We start from the raw sequence: 22,034 nt of genomic DNA on the forward strand, positions 1-22,034 counted from the left end.
GTTTATGCTGTTTTTTGTTTGTTTTTTGTTTTACCAGTCCTTGGCTTAGAAATGGGGGACACACCCCCTAAATTGCAATCTCTGTTTTATCTACATTTTGCTATACAAATTAACCCCCCACCATAGGATCACTCTGGCTTTTCTCCCATATATTTATTGATCCATTTACTCATTGATTTTTACCAATATTTTTTAAGAGCCAACATGGCCCCAGAGCTGGCTTAGGCACTGGGGCTATGGCAGAGAACAGGTCCCCATGGAGACAAATCTGGAAGAAGAAATTACAAGAACAATACAGGCAAACAATGCTGAAGGGTGGGCTGTTGTGATGTCATGGAAACAGCTCACCCAGTTTGAGGGTTTAGAGAGGCCTTCCTGAGGAAGTAACATTTGAGTGAGACTTGAAGACAAGCTCTTCAAGAGTGGTAAGAGAAAGTATGGTAAGTTTAAGGAACCTAAAATCTGTCATGATGGTTGGAGCATGGAGAGCTCAGAGGATGTGTTAAGTTACGGATTTGGAGAGATACACAGGGGCTAGTATTTTGGGGCATTATAAGCGGAACAAAGAAGTTGGATTTTGTCTTAGGATAATGGGGTTTTATGCATCACAATGATGTGATCAGATGTGTGCTTTTTAAAATTCAGTCTAGACTAAAGGGATTGGAGGGAAGCAATTCTAGAGGCAGGAACACCATTTCGTAGGTTATTACAGTTGTGTAAATTATCAGTGAGAGTAGCTTGGACTAGCAAGATGGAGACAGATGGTCAAATGTCAGATATTTGGTAGATAGACTGGATAGGATTTGGTGATTGATTTGCTACTTGGACTAAAGGGGAAGGAGGAAGCAGAGGATTCTGGGTGAAGCCTTTGGTAGGTGCATGTTGGTATATTTCCTGACATGGGGACACTGGTGGACCAGCAGGCTGGTTCCTTAGAACCATCTGTGTTTCTAGAGCCATGCATCATTGTTCAGTAGAGGTTGATCTAGGGGTACAGTGGTAGACATAACAGATAGGGTCACTCCCTCAAATATGATGGAAAACCAGACATTAAACAGAGAGATACTGGAAAGAAGAAAAGTTGCATTTTCAGTGATTTAATTATGGAAAGAGTTTACAGGGCGGTAGGGAGTTGGAGTGAAGTGTTCTGCACCCTTGGAGTGGCCTCTATTAAAATCTCGAGGCAGAAACAAGCCTAGCCTATCCAATGAACTAAAAGAGGCTGGCGTGTCTCGAATTCAGGGAGCAAAGGGGAAAGTGGTACAAGAGGAGGTTAGTGAGGTAGGGACCAGATCGCGAGGGAGGCTGTGTTCAGAATTCTGGATTCTGTGCCCCAGCTTGACAAGGTTTTCAAAGTAGGAGATCACTCTGGGTTCCAGTTATTCAACTCTGTTAAGTGATTCCAAGGGTCCTCTCCCTCTCTTGAGGATTCTATAATTATTTACTCTCTGTAGGACAAAAAGGAACCCATTTCTTTCTTTCTGAGACATGATCTCACTCTGTTGCCCAGGCTGGACTACAGTGGCACAACCGCCTCACTGCAGCCTTGACTTCCTGGGCTCAAGTGAACCTCCTGCCTTAGCCTCCTGTGTAGCTGGAACCACCCCAGGCATGTGTTATCACTGCTGGCTAATTTTTTTATAGAGACAGATCTCGCTTTGTTGCCCAGGTTGTTCTCGGACTCCTGAGCTGAAGCTATCTTCCTGGTTCGGCCTTCCAAAGTGCTGAGAGTACAGGTGTGAGCCACAGTGCAAAGCCGAGAACTCATTCTTTTACTGGCTGTGCTCAATCTTATTCCCAGTGGTTCTCAGGAGATGCCACCGTGAGGAAGATGACTGACATTAGGCAGGTCATTTAAATATCGTGAAAACTCAGCAAAAGCTCTCACTGGAAGCAAGTGGACAGATTAGGTGACTCCGCTCTTCAGATCTTCCTCTGTAATCTAAAATTCATACCTATGGATTGTTTTTAAGTAATTGGCAATCCTTGCTCATGCCTTGAGTTTTCCATTGGATGCAGTCATTAGCAGTAGACTTAAAAGAAATGGTATCCCATCTCTCCCTCCTAGCTCCGCCACCAAGAGAGCTGCTACCCAGCCACTTACCCCAGTCCTTCCTCCCATACTCTGGAAGCTCACTCTGCGTTCTTGAGCAGGTGAGATGGTAGCTATTACCATACTGGTGGCAGTCAGCCAATAATTTGGCAACAGGCACCACATTCTCCAGAAAGCTCGGCTGCTTCTTTCTCTCCTAACCAGCCCAGTGGATCCCCCATCAGGTTAAGAGTGTCTGGAAGTACTAGACAGTGGTTTAATAACAAGCCTACTGTGCCAGTTCTCCATTCGTTTCCCTCGGAGGCCTCTAAACAACTGGGCAGACTTTGTCTCTGTCCTCTTTTCTCACCACCATTTAAACCTCTTCCTACATTGCCATCAACCAAGAGGTTTTCATCTCATCACCACATCTGAAATCCTTCTCAGTTCACGAACCAACAGACTTAATGTATGGTACATGGTAGTCCTTCAATAAATGGCAATGGAATTGGACTGAATTGTTTTGTTCAGCCAGGGATGTTGGCAAAACAAGACCACATTCTTACTGTGAGTAGGGAAAATTTTTAAAAAGACCATGGCTGCTTAATACTGAAACAAACTGTTCGCTGTGTAAACTAGGGTGTTTCTCTGCCAAATGGGGAAACTGAGCAGAAACAGGTTTACAATCTAGCATTGGTTTTCCATATGGCTGAGCATGACAAATGATGTCATTTGTCATAGATATGCTAGTCCCCAGAATAATGAATGGTTCCAAAGGCAGGATGCAGGTTGAAAACACCAGCCTCTGTCTTTTCCGGTGCAAGTTACTAGGTTTACAAAAGCCAGTCAAGGCTAAAGGGTGTTGCCCTACTGGAGTGGGAACTGCTAGTGGCAGCCGTGACATGACTGTCCCTCATTACTTCTGGATTTGACATTGCTTTTCAGGAGTGGCCGGAGTGCATACCCTTCGATGAGTCCACTCTCTCCCCAGGAGATATTCCAGTTGGCTTGTATGGACCCCGCCGATGATGGACAGTTCCAGGAACAGCAGTCTCTGGTGAATGCATGAGTTATATGACCTCAAAAATATTTCCGTGGTTTCCTGATCCCTCTTACTAATTTTAATACATAGTCATGGTCCGTCAGGAAAATCCATTCTGGTAGTTTAGCCAATTGCCCTGGAGGTGTCCTGCCTTAGCCCTTTTCTAGCCCAGTTTCTCCTGTGCTCTGACAATGTTCCCTCTTTAGATTTTATAGTCCCAGAGGTCCCTTCCCTGCGGCAGGAACTTAAATTGCTTTAGGCCAAGCCCTATTAGTTTATGGCCCTGAGTATCAAGTGTAAGACCAAAAGTCACATACAAAATCTTGCCTTTGATGGGGAGCTTAAAGATGCATCACCAGAGAATGAGTGATACCAACCCTGCCTCTTAGTGTACCTAGGTACAGCTTGTGGGACACACGAATGCCCCATGCCATTCCTTAGTGATGCCCACCTCCTCTAGAACCTAGCAGCAGCATGTACCACAGTGACAAGCTCCCTGCCAGGAGGCACAGAAGACTGTCCTACCTCTGCTTTATGTGGATTCAGTCACATTGTCCCTTTTGGTCACAATTCAAAGACATTGTAACAGGACACTAAAGTCACTTCCCTGACCCCAAAATGAGTTTATTAGCATAAATGGTAAAATTCCTGGCCGGGCACAATGGCTCACACCTATAATCCCAGCACTTTGGGAGGCTGAGGCTAGTGGATGACGAGGTCAGGAGATTGAGACCATCCTGGCTAACACAGTGAAACCCCATCTCTACTAAAAATACAAAAAAATTAGCCGGGCTTGGTGGCGGGCGCCTGTAGTCCCACCTACTCGGAAGGCTGAGGCAGGAGAATGGCGTGAACCTGGGAGGTGGAGCTTGCAGTGAGCCGAGATCGCGCCACCGCACTCTAGCCTGCGCAACAGAGCGAGACTCCGTCTCAAAAAAAAAAAAAAAAAAAAACAAAGAAATTCCTGAGAGACCTATTGAGTCAAGTGAAAGCTTGAAGAAGAGAGGAGAGATTGAAGTTTTGGCTTAGCTAATACAAAGCTAAAATATGGTTCCTAAACATTGACTTTACCATTATTCCTGGTTTAGGAGCCATGAGCTCAAGGTCCTCCACCCCAACCTCAACTTAGAATTGAAGCCCAAGCAGTCATTGGACTGAAAAGAAAAAAAGACAAAACCCAACCATTGCAAAAGTCTGTACAGACAGCTTGTACTGAGTTCCATATCATTTAAATTCTGATTCAGCTGTGGCTCTTCTCTCCCCTTCATTTCTCTCCTGATCCCTCCCTGCTGCTACTGTGTACCTCAGAGCCACCCTGAATGAATGACGTGTGATGGAATGGGCACCCCCTCAGAGGGCGAAAAACACTCAGCGGCTCAAACAAATGTATTATTCTATCTCCTGCGAGTGCTGAGACAGAGAATCGTGCACAGTTGTGTGGGGGAAGACAGTTTGTCCAGACACCCCCAGGGCTGAGTGATTGACTGCCTGAGGGTGTTCTTGATGAGGCGGGTAGGAACTCGTGGAGTCATTCTCTGCCCTCCCCTCTGAGGAACTTAGCACCAAGACCTGTGGAATAATTGGTACAGAGAGTTTGATTCTTAAAAAGGCCTCACAGCATTTTGCCTGCCTGGGGATGTGTCTAGTGGGAAAAAAATTGCAATAATGTGTCCTTTTTTTCACAGGGAGACTTTATGACATCATTTCTGCGGGTTCCCCAGGGCTGAGCCATAGTGCCAGGACTTTTTGGATATGTGTTCATCTCATTGTCAGTACTGGTGTCTGTAATTCAATTCAGGTGTCAGCCTGTGCTACACACTCACCACTGTGTACTTCTGCCCATCCCTCGGGGCCGCTGCTCCATGTCCCGAGGCGTGGCCATGATTGTGTGTGTGCATATGGAGTGTGCGTCTCACACCACCTCTGATACCTGTAGACTGCAGTGTTGTTACCACGTCTGTTTGGAGTCAGAACTGTGTGCTGTATAAAGCATGTGCTACAAACACTATAACTCCCTCAAGAGCACCATAGCACATGTCTTGGGAAAGTACCCCTCCCATACACACCGGAAACCACTCAGCCAAATGGCCACAGACGCTAAGGTGGGGGTCCCAGACATTTTCTTTTGGGCAATGCCCTCCATGTTTTTAGGATGTCATTTCCTAAATATAAAATAGCTTTTTCTGGTACTATCTCCATCTGCCCAAGATGTTCTTAGATCTTTTTGTTGGGTAGCCCACGTAAACATCTCCCATACCGCTCTTTATGCAATGATACTAGCTATCTGTATGGAGCATGCACGACTGCCAAGCTAACATTCTTTAACCAGGAAACTAACAAAAATGACAGAACCTTAGAGATTTGCAGTCCAACCTAATAACATTCTAGGCTGGCACAGCCCAAAACAATAGCTCTTAGCCATGTATGGCTAGTCCAAATAAAATATAAACTAATTTTTATATTGATTACATGTTGACATGCTAATATTTGGATATATTCAATGTTATTAAATTTCTTTTCACCTTTTACAACATGGTTACTTGGACATTTAAAATTCTGCAAGTGGCTTGCATCATCCTTCCATGGGACTGTGTTACTCAGGGCATCCCTGACAGCCACCCACCACATCTTTGGATGGTTTCAATCAGAAGAAAACTCTTAAAGTCATGTGTCTTAAGGCTTGAGAAGACATATTTGACATCAGAAATTGTTGACTTCCCTTAGAATACTGGTTTCCATTTAATTGATAAGAGTCTTCTTCAGATTAAAAGAAAAATCCAATGCTACCACTTCTTGAAAGCGAACTTCACATATCTGAAAAGTATTATACCCCACAGTATTTGTTGCAGAAAACAATAAAATCTGAATCATTGCTTAGTGATGAAAAATAGGTGACCTTCAGCACTCAATCCCAGCTAGAGCTTCCTGTCTGGAACATATAGCGCATAGGTGCACACAAAAACACACACAACTGAGACCTTAAAGCTGCAAGTCTCTCTTTTGAAAGTCGTTCTTGAGGAGGCTGAATTGTCCACTGGACGTGAGAAGCAATGAGATGAAACCAAGTCCCACAAGCTTGGCTGTGTGTTTATTTCCAGGAGCCAGAGGTTAGTGAATTAAAAAGCGTGCAGCCCTCTAACCATGGCATCTACCTTCCTTCGGACACCCAGGAGCATGCGGGATCTGGGAGGGCATCCTCTATGCCACGTCTGACTGTGGATCCCCAGGTAAAAAGCAACCACCTACCTTAATGCAGTGACATCCGGGCTGTATTAGCTGGGTTATGGAATAATATCTGATATTTGCAGGTGAGCCCTTGACTTGCCCGCACCCCTTCCCTATAAATAAAACCTGGCTCATGGGCCTTCTCTAATAGAGCCTGCTCCTCCAGTGTTTTCAGTGACTCCCTAACCACAACAGCCCAGCCAACAAAATTGCATACCTCACTCTGGACGGGCTATACATCCTCAAGATTCAACCAGCCACGCAAGAAATACTTTCCAGGATTTTCTCTGTGTACTTTTCCATCCTTTTTTCGTTTCCTGACTCCTCCAGCACATATGCAGTTACTTACACACACAGGTCTGTGTCAGGACTGTCTGTCCTAACCAGTGCAAGCCACGCCTCATTTCTTTGTCTGTTTTCCTGGCTGCTTTCTCCTGTCTGTCTTCTTACATCAGGTTTTGACAGAGACAAGAAGTTTTTGTGGATTCGTTTTAATATGTGTGGCAAATCAAAATGCCAGAATTTAAAATGGGGCTAGGTGGGATTGATGGCAGCAGAGGGAGAGTGATACATGCTTAGCACTTGTTAAATTGCAAGCTCTCCTGGGCTGTAGTGCAGAAGGGCAGGTACTTCTCTGGCAAGGGCATTAAAAAAAAAAAAAAAGCAAAGCTATGTTTCTTTCATGGGGTAGCCTCTTAGACAATTGCCGTCATATGTTTCAAAGCAGCACGGTATTTGCTGCACCCATGGTAGAGGGCTCTGTGGGAGCTTGCACAGTGCCTGCCTGCCTGCATTCTGCTTGGCTTTGTACACTCAGCTACAGGAAGAGAAGATCCTGGACCATTTCCAGTGACTATGTTAACATAACGTAAGGATACTTTCTTGAACAGTTTCCACCAGCTAAGGTTTGAGCAAGAGATTCAAAGGAAGTTACCATTTGCAGGGGTTATAATTTGCCTTCCTCAACGTCTCAGTCTTGCCGCTTCTGTCCTTTTAGATCTTTTCAATCATTAATCCATACCTTGTGTTTCTCTGGGGGCTTGTATTTCCAGGTGGTGACAGACCCCAGCTCCATGAGACGTTCATTTTCCACTATTCGGGATAAGCGTTCAAATTCCTCGTGGTTGGAGGAATTCTCCATGGAGCGAAGCAGTGAAAATACCTACAAGTCCCGTCGCCGGAGTTACCACTCCTCCTTGCGGCTGTCAGCCCACCGCCTGAACTCTGATTCAGGTGAGGTCTCCAGTGTCCAGCTCTTTCATCAGGCAGTGGGCTCCTGCCCTGACGGACTTACTCTCCGAGCACTGTAGATAACCAGAAAATAATTTAGAGACAAGGGTTGAAGAAAGTGAAGGATGCTCCTTACCAAAGGGAATTCCTGTATGTGACTTAACATCCTGGAAACAGGCCAAAGCCCTCCTCTGTGTTCACCAGAAAGGCTGTTGCAATCCCTTCCTTCTGGAGCAGGGCTATACAAATCATTAGAATTGAGGGAGCTTTTCAAATAGTCTTCTGCAAAACCACTGGGGCTTTTTAGGAATGTATTAGAGACTCACTGTGAGGACTAAACTTTAACCACCAATTCCACTTCAACCCAAACAGTACTACCTGGAATTATTTCCTGTGTTTCAATTTCTTTTTTTTTTTTTTTTTTTTTGTTTTGAGACAGAGTCTCGCTCTGTCACCCAGGCTGGAGTGCAGTGGTACAATCTTGGCTCACTGCAACCTCTGCCTCCCAGGTTCACACCGTTCTCCTGCCTCAGCCTCCCAAGTAGCTGGGACTACAGGCACCCGCCACCACACCCCGTGAATTTTTTGTATTTTGAGTAGACAGGGTTTCACTGTGTTAGCCAGGATGGTCTCAATCTCCTGACCTCATGATCCACCCGCCCCGGCCTCCCAAAGTGCTGGGATTACAGGCGTGAGCCACTGCCCCCAGCCTGAATTTCTTTTGGAGCTTTTCAGACAAAAAAAAAAAAAAAAAAAATTTAGTCTGGCTCAACCATTTTATTTTATTGGATAAAGAAATGAAAGTTGAAAAAGCAGTGACTTGTCCCATGTCATAGGGCCATTAAGTGGCAGAACTGGGACTAGCACTGGGATCCTTTCATTTCAATCCTGTACTTCACACCATGGCATTACGTTAGGTGGATTATTATTTAGTTCACAGAAATTTCTTAATTCCCTTCTGCTGGTACCACCTTTCCCTCAAAAAGTTACACAGCCATATTTATGATACAGAGAGTTCCTGACCCATATTGTTAACCAATATCCTATATTGTATGTAGCGTAAATAGAAACAGAATAGACTGTATTGTTTGACATGTGTGTCTCTACTGGCACCTTGCAAACTTACCTGCTTACAAAATAGGTAATTTGTTAGCCTCCCTTTCTCCCCTGCATCCCTTTCAGATCATCTTTTGACATACCTGGAGAAGCCAGGATTCTTTTAGGGGCCTCTCTTTGTTCAGGCTGCTACAAGAAATTACCACAGACTGGGTGGATTAAACAACATGTATTTGTCACGGTTCTGGAGGCTGGTAAATCCAAGACCAATGTGCCAGCAGATCTCTGTCTGCTTTCTGTTCTCACATGATGGAGAGAAGAGAGAGTGGAAGCAAGCACTCTCAGGTCTCTTCTTATCAGAGCACTAATCTCATAATGGAGGCCCCACCCTCATGCCCTGCCTCCTAACACCATACCATCAGGAACAAGTTAGGCCTCAACATTTGAATTTGGGTGGGGACAGAAACATGGTCCATCTGAGGGCCCAACCCCAGGCTGTGATGGGATACTTGGAGAGAAGTCCCTTCATCATCAGTGGTCAGAGTGGGCAGAGTGATAACCAAGTGCTTTTGTCACCTCTCACAGGCCACAAGTCCGACAGTCACCGCTCAGGGGGCAGGGAGCGAGGACGATCAAAAGAGCGAAAGCATCTTCTCTCTCCTGATGTCTCCCGCTGCAATTCAGAAGAGCGAGGGACCCAGGCTGACTGGGAGTCCCCAGAGCGCCGTCAATCCAGGTCACCCAGTGAGGGCAGGTCACAGACGCCCAACAGACAGGTGAGCACTGAGAGGAAGCCAGTCTACAGCAGAAGGACAGGGGAGGGTGGTCTGTATAATTACATGCAAGTTGTGGGTATTTAGCAAACACATTCAAGTACCCACAAAGACTGGAATTTCACAGGAAGCTTTACCTATAGTGCGTAGAGGTTAGCTGCTCAATGCTTGTGTACTCAGAGATTATCTGAATTCACAGAAAACCAGATTTCCCCCAAGGAAGATGGTGTCTAGAGGTCATTCCATTCCAGCCTTCGGAATCCAGAGATATAAATAGGTTGACAGATGTCTCAGACAGATTTTGGAGGAGAGGATGGTCCTTTAGCCAGAAAGGTTCCTTTGACCATCTTGTGATCCCCAGTATTTGTGAGAATGGTGATTCATCTCTCAGCCCAGGATTCACAAGTCAGAGCAGTTCACCCTCATTTACCTAGCTTCCAGCCGTCCCAACAGGACCATGCCTTTTACTGAACCACCAGCCTGGTACATAAAGAATAACTATCAGAGCTGTATGAGAACATTCATCGACTCTGTGTTACTCCTCCTCACTGTAGCCCTATCTCTAGTCATGGCACTTTGACCCATAATAGGAGACCCCCTCAACAGAAATGATCAGTGGAGAAAAGGAGGGGCTGCTAATGCAGACCTTTGGAGACACAGCAGCTGAGAGGTTTCCCTTCTAGAACAACAGTTTTCAAATTTTAGCACAGAACAGCATTAACCCATGAAGTTTACTAGCACTGCACATTCCTGGGGCCTGAAGGATTCTAGTGAGACCCAGAAATCTGCCTTTGAAAAGATCCCTACATAGGATTCTGAGCGGGAGGTTTGTAGGTCACACATACCTTAAGAAATGCTCTCCTGGAGGTTTACTTCCCAAAACCTGGGCTCAGTTTCCCTTGGGAATAGGTGAGGGCAAGTATGGCCTGAGCCAACAACTGCATGTATCAGGTCCAGAAGTTGAGTTCAGCAAACCACTGAAGACATGGGCGGGAATAAGGGTTTCCCAGACAGAGCAACTCCAGCGTTTGTTCACTTTCCACAGAGTTGTCTTTCTCAAGTTTAAAGTCTCTCTTTTAGTGTGCCCCTTGTTACCTATGTAGAGCTTCCTTAGTAGTCCAAGTGCTTGTTCCACGGACCTACCACCCCTGGCATCACCTGGAAGCTTGTTAGAAACGCAGACTCTCAGGCCTCGCCCCAGATCTTCTGAGCCTGCATCAGCAGTTTAACCAAATCCCCAGAGGTCTGTATGCTCACTAAAAGTCTGAGATGTCCTGGTCTAAATGTTCTTGACTCCTTAATCTCTTCAATCCTTGTGTCCCTGAGTGGATGTGAATACTACAGGGAGCTCCAGCGCAGGCCTCTCCCCCACAGAGTTCAGACTCCAAGGACTCTCTTAAAAGAGTTGCAAGTAGGGATCATGCCAAGCCCAATCTAACACGCCATGTCTCTCCTGCTATCCAGGGCACAGGTTCCCTAAGTGAGAGCTCCATCCCCTCTGTCTCTGACACCAGCACCCCAAGAAGAAGTCGTCGGCAGCTCCCGCCCGTCCCACCAAAGCCCCGGCCCCTCCTTTCCTACAGCTCCCTGATTCGACACGCAGGCAGCATCTCTCCACCTGCTGATGGAAGCGAGGAGGGCTCCCCGCTGACCTCCCAAGCCCTGGAGAGCAACAACGCTTGCCTGACCGAGTCTTCCAACTCCCCGCACCCCCAGCAGAGCCAACATGCCTCCCCGCAGCGCTACATCTCCGAGCCCTACTTGGCCCTGCACGAAGACTCCCACGCCTCAGACTGTGGCGAGGAGGAGACGCTCACTTTTGAAGCAGCCGTGGCTACTAGCCTGGGCCGTTCCAACACCATTGGCTCGGCCCCACCTCTGCGGCACAGCTGGCAGATGCCCAATGGGCACTATCGGCGACGGAGGCGCGGGGGGCCTGGGCCAGGCATGATGTGTGGGGCTGTCAACAACCTGCTAAGTGACACGGAAGAAGACGACAAATGCTAGAGGCTGCTCCCCCCTCCGATGCATGCTCTTCTCCCACATGGAGAAAACCAAGACAGAATTGGGAAGCCAGTGCGGCCCGGGGGGGGCGGAAGAGGGAAAAGGAAGATGGAAAGACACCATGCATTATCAGAGAAGAGGAAGTAAAGGACAATCGGAACACCAAACCCACCAAATTGCTTTATTCCCCTTTGCAAGATGGGCACTGCCATAGTTCTGCCTCTTTGCTGGGGAAAGAAAACAGGAACGTGGAGGGTTATTCCTGCAGGAGAAGGGACACGAGGATGGCTTTGCTTCCCCTTGCCCCTTCCCACTTTTCTAAAAGCTGTGGAGGGATCTAGCTGGCCTATGTCTACACTCAGTGCCCTGAGAAGCCTGGAAGACTTTCTGGCTCTTAACTGGGGAGTAGTGGAGACCATAGGAGAGGACTCTCCTCCCTCACCAGCTCTTACGCCTCAGCCAGCACCACTGCCACCAGGGCAACGCAGCAGCATCTCATGCATAACCCTGTGGCTTTCTTCCCCCAGGGCAGCACAGGCTACGTCAGGAACATCGGATACCAGGGAGGGAGGAGAAAGCCAAAGCGAAAGGGGTCAGTGTGCTGAGGCAACAGCAGCAAGGGCTGGTCTGGATAAGAAAAGCCATAGCCCGGCAGCCCCTACCATGAGGGAGACGGTCAGAGAAACTGGTGGTGCTGGGGGGTATGGCCCCCCATCCTTGAGGCCTGTCACTCACAGTAGGTGCTGAGAGTTAGTTAGGACAGGTCAGGAAGTTCCCCAGGGTCCACAAAGGTGCCTAAGGCTCTGGTAAGGGTGAAGGTAAAAGTATTTAACAACTGCTGTGGCATCAATATAAGTGGAGTTTTGTTGTAGTGCTGGAGCCCACGCTGTTCCAGGCATTGGCTCTTTAGATGCCAGTCATGGGGGAACCCTGAGAATGTGGGTAGAGTAACAGGGGCCACCTAAGGGACTCAAAACAGAGTCTGTTTTCTAACCAGTGTGGGAACAATTAAATATGCGCAACAGTGCTACGGCCACACCAGCACCTCCTGGCTGAATGTCAGCCCACACTCTGGTCCGTGAGGCAGCAAGGCCAGTGCTGTGCCAAGCCCAATAAGGCCAAGTGCCAGAGGCCCAGCCTTCCCTGCCACTCCTCTGAGAGGGCAGAACACACATATCCAAGTAGGCTACCCACCACTGGGTAGGGACTTCTGTAAAGATGGGAAAGGCGGATAGATTGAAATAAGCTTCTAGGAAAGTCTGGATTTACTGAGGACCTCCCATGAGGCAGGACCATTGGGACCACAGCGTCTGCAGCTGGTGTGGGGTTCAGGTCAGTTTGTCAGGATGCTTTAAGGTGATTAGTAAATATACCTCAGCTTAGACCTGGGCTGCTCCTTCTAGTAAAGCGGGCTCCAGTGGGGCCTCATCATACAGGATGACAAGACTGGGACCCTGGTCACCTTGAATATTCCCCTGGGCCAAGATGGGGCTTCACCCCTCCCCAGAGTAAGAGCTGGGGCTGACAGTCCCACCCTGTCATTCCTAACTGCCCAAATGCAGAAGCACTGAGCAAGAGAGCCCTTTCTTGCCAAGCCAGTGCTCTTTTGGTACATGGCATACAGCTCCATTGGAGGGCACACATCACTGGCTTTATCTGGTGGAAATGTACCTTTCCCTTAAGTTCCTCTTTAGTGCCATCACAGCAGGGGAAAGGACGGGGCCCTCCTTCCCCCCCACCCCCACAGGAACACATGGAGCCTGCCACCCAGGATCCTGATCTGCCCTGCACTGAGCACTCAGTGGATAAACACTCCTCCAGCCCAGACACACTCCTCCTCTTGGGCAGGAGAAATCCAGAGCTGTTATTTTTCTTAGAAGGAGCCTCTTTTCCCCCTATTTTTAAAATTGAAATATAATAGCTGTATCAGCCCTGAAAAGCCAAATTCAACCACATGGCTGGAGAATCATTTGTCATGGCCCCGCCTTCTCTTCTGATACTGATGGAGCTTCATGACCCATGGTCAGCCCCCAAACCAAAGCTGTCCCAACAGAGGAGGCCAGTGAGGCAGAGACAGAGCTCTCCCACTCAGACCCTCTTTCATCTTCATTTTCCTCTCCCACTTAGCACGTGTGTGCTTGAGGGTGGCTGGGAATGTGATATACAGTACCCGATCCTAACAGGTGTGATTATTACATAAGACGCTGATGCTGGGCCTTGTTTTGTTTTTAAAGTTTCCTCTGCTCAGTGTCATTTCATGCCAAAGTGCTGCTATGGGCTGCTTTGTGTGTACGAAATTGCTTTTTCCACTTTGGAAATGCAGCTTTCCCTAGGGGAAGGCCTACAACAGGACGACTATTCTGAGCCAGCGAGTCTATTGCATGGTGTTTTGAGAAAGGGAATTGTAGTGATACCTTATGCCATTTCAACAGGAGAAATGCAGGCTGGCAGAGCAATTCCCAGAAATGGAATTTGCCTGCAAGTAGTATAAACAAACACTACATTTACTGTGCCAGGAAACCTTCCTGAACTCCTTGAACTCATATACACAAGTATTTGAGTCCTGAATAAAGTGTTGGAAGCACTGCAGATGTGGTCACCTGACTGACCACCTGGTTTTTCTATTACCAGTGAATTTCTTTTATTCACCTTCCCTTGACCAAGAAATTGGGTTTCTTTTCCCTCAGCCTGCACTTACTCTTCTATTAAGACCAGAAAATAAAATTTTCTGTTGAGTCACAAACATCATCATGTTTGGTTTTCTGCTGCCTCTGAACAAAAGTGAATGCCAGCCTTCCCTTGCTAGGTGTCAGAGCCTGCCTCCCTTGAAAAGAGGCCCACGTAGACCCCAACACCTGTTCTTTTCTCTGGTTAATTACAGCAGCGTCTTGAAAAATTCCATGCAAAAGAAGACTACAACCAGTGTTTGAGATACACCACAAGATCAAATTTGGGCACTGGCGGTCCCCTCAGAAGACTCTTGAGTCATATGTTCAGTTTATCTTGCTAATATGTGACTCGTCTTCACCATCTCCTCAAAACAGAGTGAAGCCACGATAGAGGAAGGTAAAAGGAGAAAAGCAAACCAAGGCAGGGAGACGATGTTCTAAGTAGATTGGCGTTTAGATATCCCTCATTTCACTTAAGGCTCCAGACAGACTCCAGGTAGGGAATGCATGTCTGTCTCTTTCTCTGTATCTTTCTCTGTGTCTGTCTCTCCATCTCCTAGAGGACAAAGTGCCAGCGACCTTTGGACAGGGGCAGGGCTCCAGCCAAGGTGCCCCTGAGCCAGGGTCAGCATAGAATTTCCTGCCCCGTGAAGGGCTGGCGCTGGCTAGCATCCCCTTGGCTCCACGTGAGTCATGAACACAATTGTCAGTGGGGGTCTGTGCTGCTCTTCTAGCTGAAGAATCTGTTTTTCTTCTGGGCTTCACTTGTAGTCCCCACTCAGTGTCTCCATAGGGCACTGAGATCACCAAGAACACTGCCCAGAAGCTAAACTCCAGATGTTCTAGATTTTGACCTCCCTTGACTCTGGGGTCACAAAGAGAAGACCCCATAATCCACCTCTCAGCCACTATCTCCCTTCCCTGCACAGATTCCCCCCAACCCCATAGAGTCTATGTGGTGAGCATGAGGGTCGTCTTCCCTCTGTTCTCCCATCTCAGCCTCCGTTTTGCTGCATGTTAGCACTGATCCAACTCCTGATTAATTCCACCCAATCCAAGCTTATTGGCTTGCCTGACTGATGCCACCAGTCTCTCACCTATTGGGGAATGCTGCATTCTAATGAAATAGGGTTTGGAACTCACCTGGTGCTCCTCGCAAGATGACTGACACACAGTGTAGGGCGTGGGGGTGGACATAATGCTCACCCACTGGATGAGCTCACGGCAGGAAAATGAGGTCTCTCCTGGCATAATGGAACAAAAATCTCAGATAATTTTGATTTTTAAAAAGTTCTCAATTTTTCATTACATCCTACTTCTCAGCCCTCTGGATGTTTCATTTTTTTGGGCAGAGTGTTTCTTTAGTGGGTGGGGCCAGGGACAGGTTGAGGGATATTTCTCAGCTCATTTATAAGATGACATAAATATTATGAGATTGTATGTAAAGAAAAAGCAAATGTATAGCAGAAGGGGAGCAGATAGCTACCTTTCAGGGATTTTGAGACTTGAAGGAATTTTTACTGCTATTTTTGTTCATCAGTTTCACGTCTGTTATGTTTTGAGATCCTCGGAAGCTTAGGGCTAGTATATGCCAAGAATCCTGGTGAGAGGCGTTGCCATGCCTTGGGGTGAATTCTTCCCCACCAGCTCTCTCACCCAGCCTGCAAGTTCTTCCCTCATAGATCCCAGAGCAATGGGCACCGTCCAGGAGGTATAGGAGAGGACTTTATGATGCAGGAAAGAAGGAAGAAGTGGGTCCCTTGCAAGTCGCCAGAGAATGATGGTTTGACTCCAGAAAGAGTCTCTATGGAATCAGGTTCAGGTTTGGATAACTTCTCTTTAAAATATCTCCACACTGAGACTCTTATTTTAACAAAATCCAAACAAAATTAATTAACTCAGGGCTTATGACCTAACCTTTGTAAGAAGGTGATCAAAGAGATCCCACATTAATAAGCACTGCCCCAGCAGCTTTGCCTTTTTGTCTTTTGCTGTTTCTTTTCTGAACCTCCCTGTACATCATAGCCAGGTCTACCCCAAATAGAGCAGCAGCTGATGGCTTCTCTGCTGTCTGAGGAGGGAGGGCTTGGCTGCAGAGCTATGGTGTTTTGTCAGCTGTTAGGTGCTACAGCCCACCCAGTCAGAGTACATAGACATAGCGCTTTAAGGGACAAAGGACAAAGAACAGAACTATCTTTGCTTTCCGGAGGCCATCTTTTTCTTTCCTTGAATCCCTTCTGCTTTAATCTTCTGAGGTGTATGCATCCCAGAGAGGTCACACCAAGCCAAAGAGACAAATTCACAGATTGTCCCAACCTACCCAAAGGGCCTCAAAATCCTCTCTGAACAAAACTCAAGACAGTTGAGAAGTATGAATGGGGCTCATAGCAAAGTCCAGTTGATGGCTTTTGAGGCTAGGGCATCCCCAAACTGCCCTTCTATTTTTGTAGTTTTGCTTTCTTTTACCCACCCTCTCTCCGCATGCTATAAGTAGGGGAGTTAGAATCTTGACCTTCTAAATGCAAAAGGAGATTTTATAATAAGCCATGCTACCTATAAATACATTATTGAGGTTTGCATTTTTATTTTTGGAGGTATGAAAGAGTTGAATAGACCAAGTCAAAAGAGATGTGGGGATTTATGTTTATTTTTATTTGTTTGGGGTTGTTTGGTTGGTGGCTGGGTTTCTTGTAACAGACCTATTATGGAATAGTAAAGAAGGATACCTTTGTGATCTGCAATGTTTCTGAATCTGTTTCTCTTTAGGAAGTGATTGCCATCAAATTTAGTGATATGATATTTGAGTCAAAAATCTGAGGTTATAGTACCACCTCTGTCGTTTCTCTCTGGTCTCCTTTTTGTCGTCTTTCTCCTTCTGTCTAAATTGCCCTCTGTCTTTTCCTAAGGACGTAACATATAACCCAAATTAATGAAAAACTGCCCCAAAACTTCATTGAAAGCCAAAGAGATACAGAATTTTTTCAGGACATCTTTAACCAATACAAAATTTATGTCTTAATAAGAAGGTAATTTTTACAATAGTGTAGTAATCTGATAAATGAAAACTATTGGAAGTCAATAGCTTTTTATGTTCCAGCTTTCTGTATTCAAACTTGTGCCTTCAGCAAGCATCTCTTCACTTTCTTTCCCCTGTCAACTGAAATTCTTTCCCCTGTCAACTGAAATATGAATGTTTGGCTAACTCATGATGTAAAGTGTCTGTTAAGTTAATAATACATAATTTAAAGTACTTAGTCTCCACAAAGCAATTTTAAAAAAAACTTTCACTTGTTAGATCCCATGAAGTACCTATGAAATTCTCAGTATTGCTATAAGCATTTGATTTTTTTTTAAGGAAACTTTCTGTTTAATGGAATCTGAATCCAGGATTTGCTTTAATTTCACTCTGTTCTTCCCATTTTCCCTTATTCTTCTTGTTATCCAATTTTGAAGAAAACCTAGACTTTTTTTTTTCAATCCAGAAAGTTGGGTTTTCATGATCTGAGCTTCCTTGTGTCACCTTCTCTTTGTGCAAACTTAAGCCAGTCATATATCGTCACCCAGACATATTCTCCAACCCAGCACGGGAAATCTGAACGAATCTTTTCTCTTTTTGTCCTACAAGTTTGTCAGAGATAAGAATGGATTGCTGTCTACATTCTACAACCAGACCCTAGACTTTACACTAGGCTGTGCCACTTCCTCTTCACTTCACTCAGAGGATGGCCCCAAAACTGAAAAGGAAATGAAACCATTCAAATATACCAAGTCTGAATTTGACTTTATTTGATGACTCAGTTTTCCTTCGAGTACTCTGATTGTTTTTATGGCAATGGCCTATATGGCACAAGAACCCAACACTTAAAGCAAATCTGTTAAATATTTTTATAAGGAATGAGCAGGAAAAACATACTCCAAAATTTTAAAGTGCCATTAATCAATATTTAAAAATAAAGGTACTATGAAATGAGGGCTAAACAATGTAATATAACTGCCAGTTAAGGTAGACAGTAGTTGTGGTCTTAGTTACATTTGATATGGAGTTGTATAATATTAGGCAGATCCCAGTGGAGTTAGTAAAAACATAGGTATTAAGTTTTAATGGCTACCAACTGGGATATATACTTAGCCTGCAGGCTGAACTTTTAGTCAGTGTTTTTCTATCCTGGTGTTTTGTGAACCAGTCAAAAGTTATACAGAGCCACCCCAACTGCTGCAATTGCAGAGGAGCTTGCCTCTTGGTGATATTAGAGGGCAGTCCAACTCCACTCAAACTGAGTCCAAGATTTGAATTCACCCAGAAAAACAAATGGAGGAGAAAAGCCTAATTCACTAGATGTGTTTGGCATTTCATGGCTGGGACAATGGAGGGTAGGAAGACAAGCTGTAGAACAAAAGCAAAGTGAGGTAGAAAATAACAGGTCCCAGAAGGGGACAGACTTACAGATGTGTAACCTTGGATCCTCTTTTTCACTTAAATTATGTGTAAACTTCTTAGCACAAGACTGGATTCAGAGAAGTTCTTTCTGTTAAACTCACCTTGGGTAGTGGATTTGAAGGCCTCAGAGGATTAATAGATTCCCGAAATTCTCTTCCAGACCTGAGAGATGGAGAGAAAGAGGTTCTTGCTTTAAAGCAGCTCGAAGACAATCTTTATGACTTTAGCAACTCTTCAACATAGTAGCACCAATAATGGAGAGATTATATTAACTTCCTAGTGGTGAGAATACCATGGGATGGGAGAAGGGCCAGTGAGTGGGACGGGGATGAGCTTCATCAGGAACAGATTTCAGACTCTGCAGGGTGCACCGGTTCTAGCCTCAAATAACAACATTGCAAGGAGGTGGACTACAGGGTCCACACCCTCTGTCCTTTGGGGCCCATGGTCAGGCCATTCCCTCTTTGTTTTGCTCCTAGAGGATGAGCATGTAATATGAGATCAGGAGGGAAATTGGGTGCTCTGCCTCAGGCTGTTAAAATGCTGCTACCTGCATTCTAAAACATGCAAGTCATGCCCCACAAGACACCTCCTTAGGGCAGCATCCACTGTGGTGTGCCAGCCTGACACCCCTGCAGTCACAGTGTTTGAATGGCAGCTGATGCTGGCCCACCCAGAGTATCGGTGCATCTCTCCTAAAGCCACAGTTCAGCACTGCATGTTGACCAGGCGGATATCCTGTAATATAGATGCTCGTTTGGATCCAAAAGGAAAACCATTAAAAATAAAAGAAAGATGAAAAACTTTAATGTTTTGGGGGGGATAAAAGAAAAGAATAAATAAAACCTTGTTGTAAAGAATGTATCGGCCTGATTTCCCTCACTTGATGTGTTTCTTTGCTGCTACCAAAAAGGGAGATCATGGGAGTGAAGCCCATCAGGACCCTCAGGGTAAGCTGGCAGCAGGCTCTGACGCTGCACTTAGTTGGGGTCTGCTCACACCACTCAGGAGGAATTCAGGAGGCTTTCAAAGTCCCAGGGACATCCTGGCCCTGAAAGGTTTTCTTTTACTAAAAATGCACTTTGTGCTGTGTGTGGTAGTTCGCACCTGTTACCCCAGCTATTCAGGAAGCTAGGGCAGAAGGATTACTTGAGACTAGGAGTTCGAGACTGGCTGGGATGACAGAGTGAGACCCTCACCTCTTAAAAAGAAAAAATAGGAAAAAAATATTTTCTGCTTTGGATAATATTTTTTTTAAAAGATTCCATACTAACTCGTTCCCTGAAAGAGAGAAACAGATTTTCTAATCAGGACACTGTCCTGATCTCCAAGTGAGGAATTTAACAAGGTAGGCAGAGAACTTCCTTATGGAACAACAGGGCTCTGTGACCAGAAAAACTATGACCGGTCTCCTCTCTGAAAAATGGTGGGATTATAGGACACCAGCTCAGCCACCAAGTTCAGGAAGTAGCTGATTCCCAAGACTCTTAGGAGATACTGTCCATTCTTCCTCCTGTCTACATCACTCCCCATTTCACTGCAATTGCTCCCTTGCCACAGGGAAAGCAGCAAGCCCCAGGCCCAGGCATCCATTTGATTTACCACTCCGAGAACCGTCTGCTTCATTCTGCTTGGGGAAATATCATCATCTAATCCTAGTGTTAATTATTTTACTCTGAGCAACGCTTTTATCAATTAGATAGAAACCAGCATTCCAAAATAAGTCCCCTAAGTTTGAGCCAAGATATTTCTTGAGTCCTAAGATATATGACTTTATTAGCTAGGATTTTTCTTTTGATTAAAAACATCCAAAAATGTGATATGTGGTCATCTCTCAGGGAGGTCTAGGTCCTTGGAGGCTGGATTTTAGAAATTTCTAAGATTCTCTGCAACTCTTAAATTTTATGTTATTTTTCGATCATAATTTGTTTCCTGTGGCTTCTATCACCATTGGAGTTAGAATTTGACAACCTTTAACTTCACACTTTTATGAGATAATTGGTTTCTTGGGCAAAGGTTGGTTTGTAAGCAATTTACATGGATTGATGATTTCTGTTCTTGTTTTATTCTAACCTGGAACTTAGGTCCACAGTTTTCCACAGGCTAATGGCACTAGGAAACAGATATAAAGAAAAACAGACACTGTTCCGAGTTTCTCTTGAGTGTTTTTGTGCTATGATCTGATCATCTGTTGGTTACCTTTATATATCATGTTCCTAAACCTTCTATTCTGCCTTTGGGATATTTGAAACTTGTCTTTACTTGTGTATCACATTACTTTGCTAATGAGCTGGGAAAATTCCCAAACTAAAGACCCAGATTTCAGTTTTTTAAACATTTAATCACAAAATATTGGGACTAGTCACAGGCGCACATACCCCGGGAACTCCTTAAACACCTGCAACAAAAAGAAAGAAAAGAATAGAGGCTACAAATGCAAGTGCTGGAATAGAACCAACTGAAGTCAAACCTGTGCACCACCAGTTACATGCTGTGTGGCCCCGAGTTGGCCACTTAACCCAAGACTCACTTTCTTCACCTTTAAAATGGGAACAATAATAGCAACTACCCCATAGTGTGGTTGGGCAGAGTGAACACAGAGTATATGAAGAGAAGAGCCCGTGTCTGTCCACAATAGGCATCTGATAAATGTCAGGTCTCACCATTGTTGTCATCATTATCACCATATACAAGTGCATTCCCCAAACCCACCACATCTGAGAAACTGAACCTTTCAGGACCACATGCTGAGAATACGCTGGTGGGTGCTCCCCTTCTGTTAATGAAACACAGAGGACAAGTTGATCCTTAGCAAGTTTCTAAGGAAAAGGGGATACATTTAAAAAGCAAATCATTACTGTGTAGCTATTTTAAAATAATGCCGCCACTCTTGTCTCAGAAACAAGTCATAATTTTGTTTATTCTTCATTTCTAATTTCCATATTCATTTAATAACAAAATGGGAAAAACAGTGGGAGATGGTAATTGTAAAAGTAGCCAATAAAGTTAATGGCAGCATTAAAAACACTGTACACCTATAAACACAGCAATATTCAAGGCAATTTGAAATATCAAGTAACTCATTGACGGCACATGTAAGTGAACCACAAATTTAGGGTCAGTGGCCTAATGGTTAGTCCATTAGAAAAAAGGAAAAAATAATAATAATACTTTTTGAAGACCATTCCTAAGTGGTCAATAAAGAATGATTAGTTCATAAAGCATCAATTCTGGACATAAGTAAATTGAGAAACCCTTTCCAGGAGATCGCCAGGGGAATATTCAGGATACCAGAAGGCGAAACAATGCTTGACTGAAGTCAAGCAGTATAAATCCATCCAGAAAGAGGGCTCCCATCCCTCAGGGCACTGCTTCCAGATTCCCATCCGCTGCTTCTGCATGCAAAATCGTGTGTGTTTAAAATCAACTATAGCCTCCATCTGCTGATCTAAATGATTCTACAACACGTAGGAATCACAGAGCCCAGAATGTTGACTTAAGGGAGAGCCTAAGTATTGATTCTGCCCTAGTCCATTTCATACGTGAGGGATTTGACATTTGGAAA

At 45.2% G+C, this 22,034-nt stretch overlaps 1 protein-coding gene across 3 annotated transcripts in view; it reads left to right on the plus strand.

Annotated features, from left to right (window-relative positions):
• CACNA1E (calcium voltage-gated channel subunit alpha1 E) overlaps positions 1–19,329 on the plus strand; it is a 337,914-nt gene extending 318,585 nt beyond the window's left edge. For 2 of the 3 annotated variants that reach the window (XM_010368905.2, XM_010368907.2), the window contains 4 exons: positions 2,978–3,089; positions 7,352–7,532; positions 9,171–9,361; positions 10,823–19,329. In XM_010368905.2, the coding sequence (XP_010367207.1) occupies positions 2,978–3,089; positions 7,352–7,532; positions 9,171–9,361; positions 10,823–11,365 (1,027 nt within the window). In that variant the 3' untranslated portion in view covers positions 11,366–19,329. Of the gene's footprint in view, positions 1–2,977; positions 3,090–6,172; positions 6,302–7,351; positions 7,533–9,170; positions 9,362–10,822 lie in introns of all 3 variants that reach the window. The other variant, XM_010368902.2, reaches the window with a different exon arrangement.
• The last annotated feature ends 2,705 nt before the right edge of the window (positions 19,330–22,034 follow it).

Source organism: Rhinopithecus roxellana, chromosome 8, assembly GCF_007565055.1.
Source record: "Rhinopithecus roxellana isolate Shanxi Qingling chromosome 8, ASM756505v1, whole genome shotgun sequence".
Lineage (NCBI taxonomy): Eukaryota > Metazoa > Chordata > Mammalia > Primates > Cercopithecidae > Rhinopithecus > Rhinopithecus roxellana.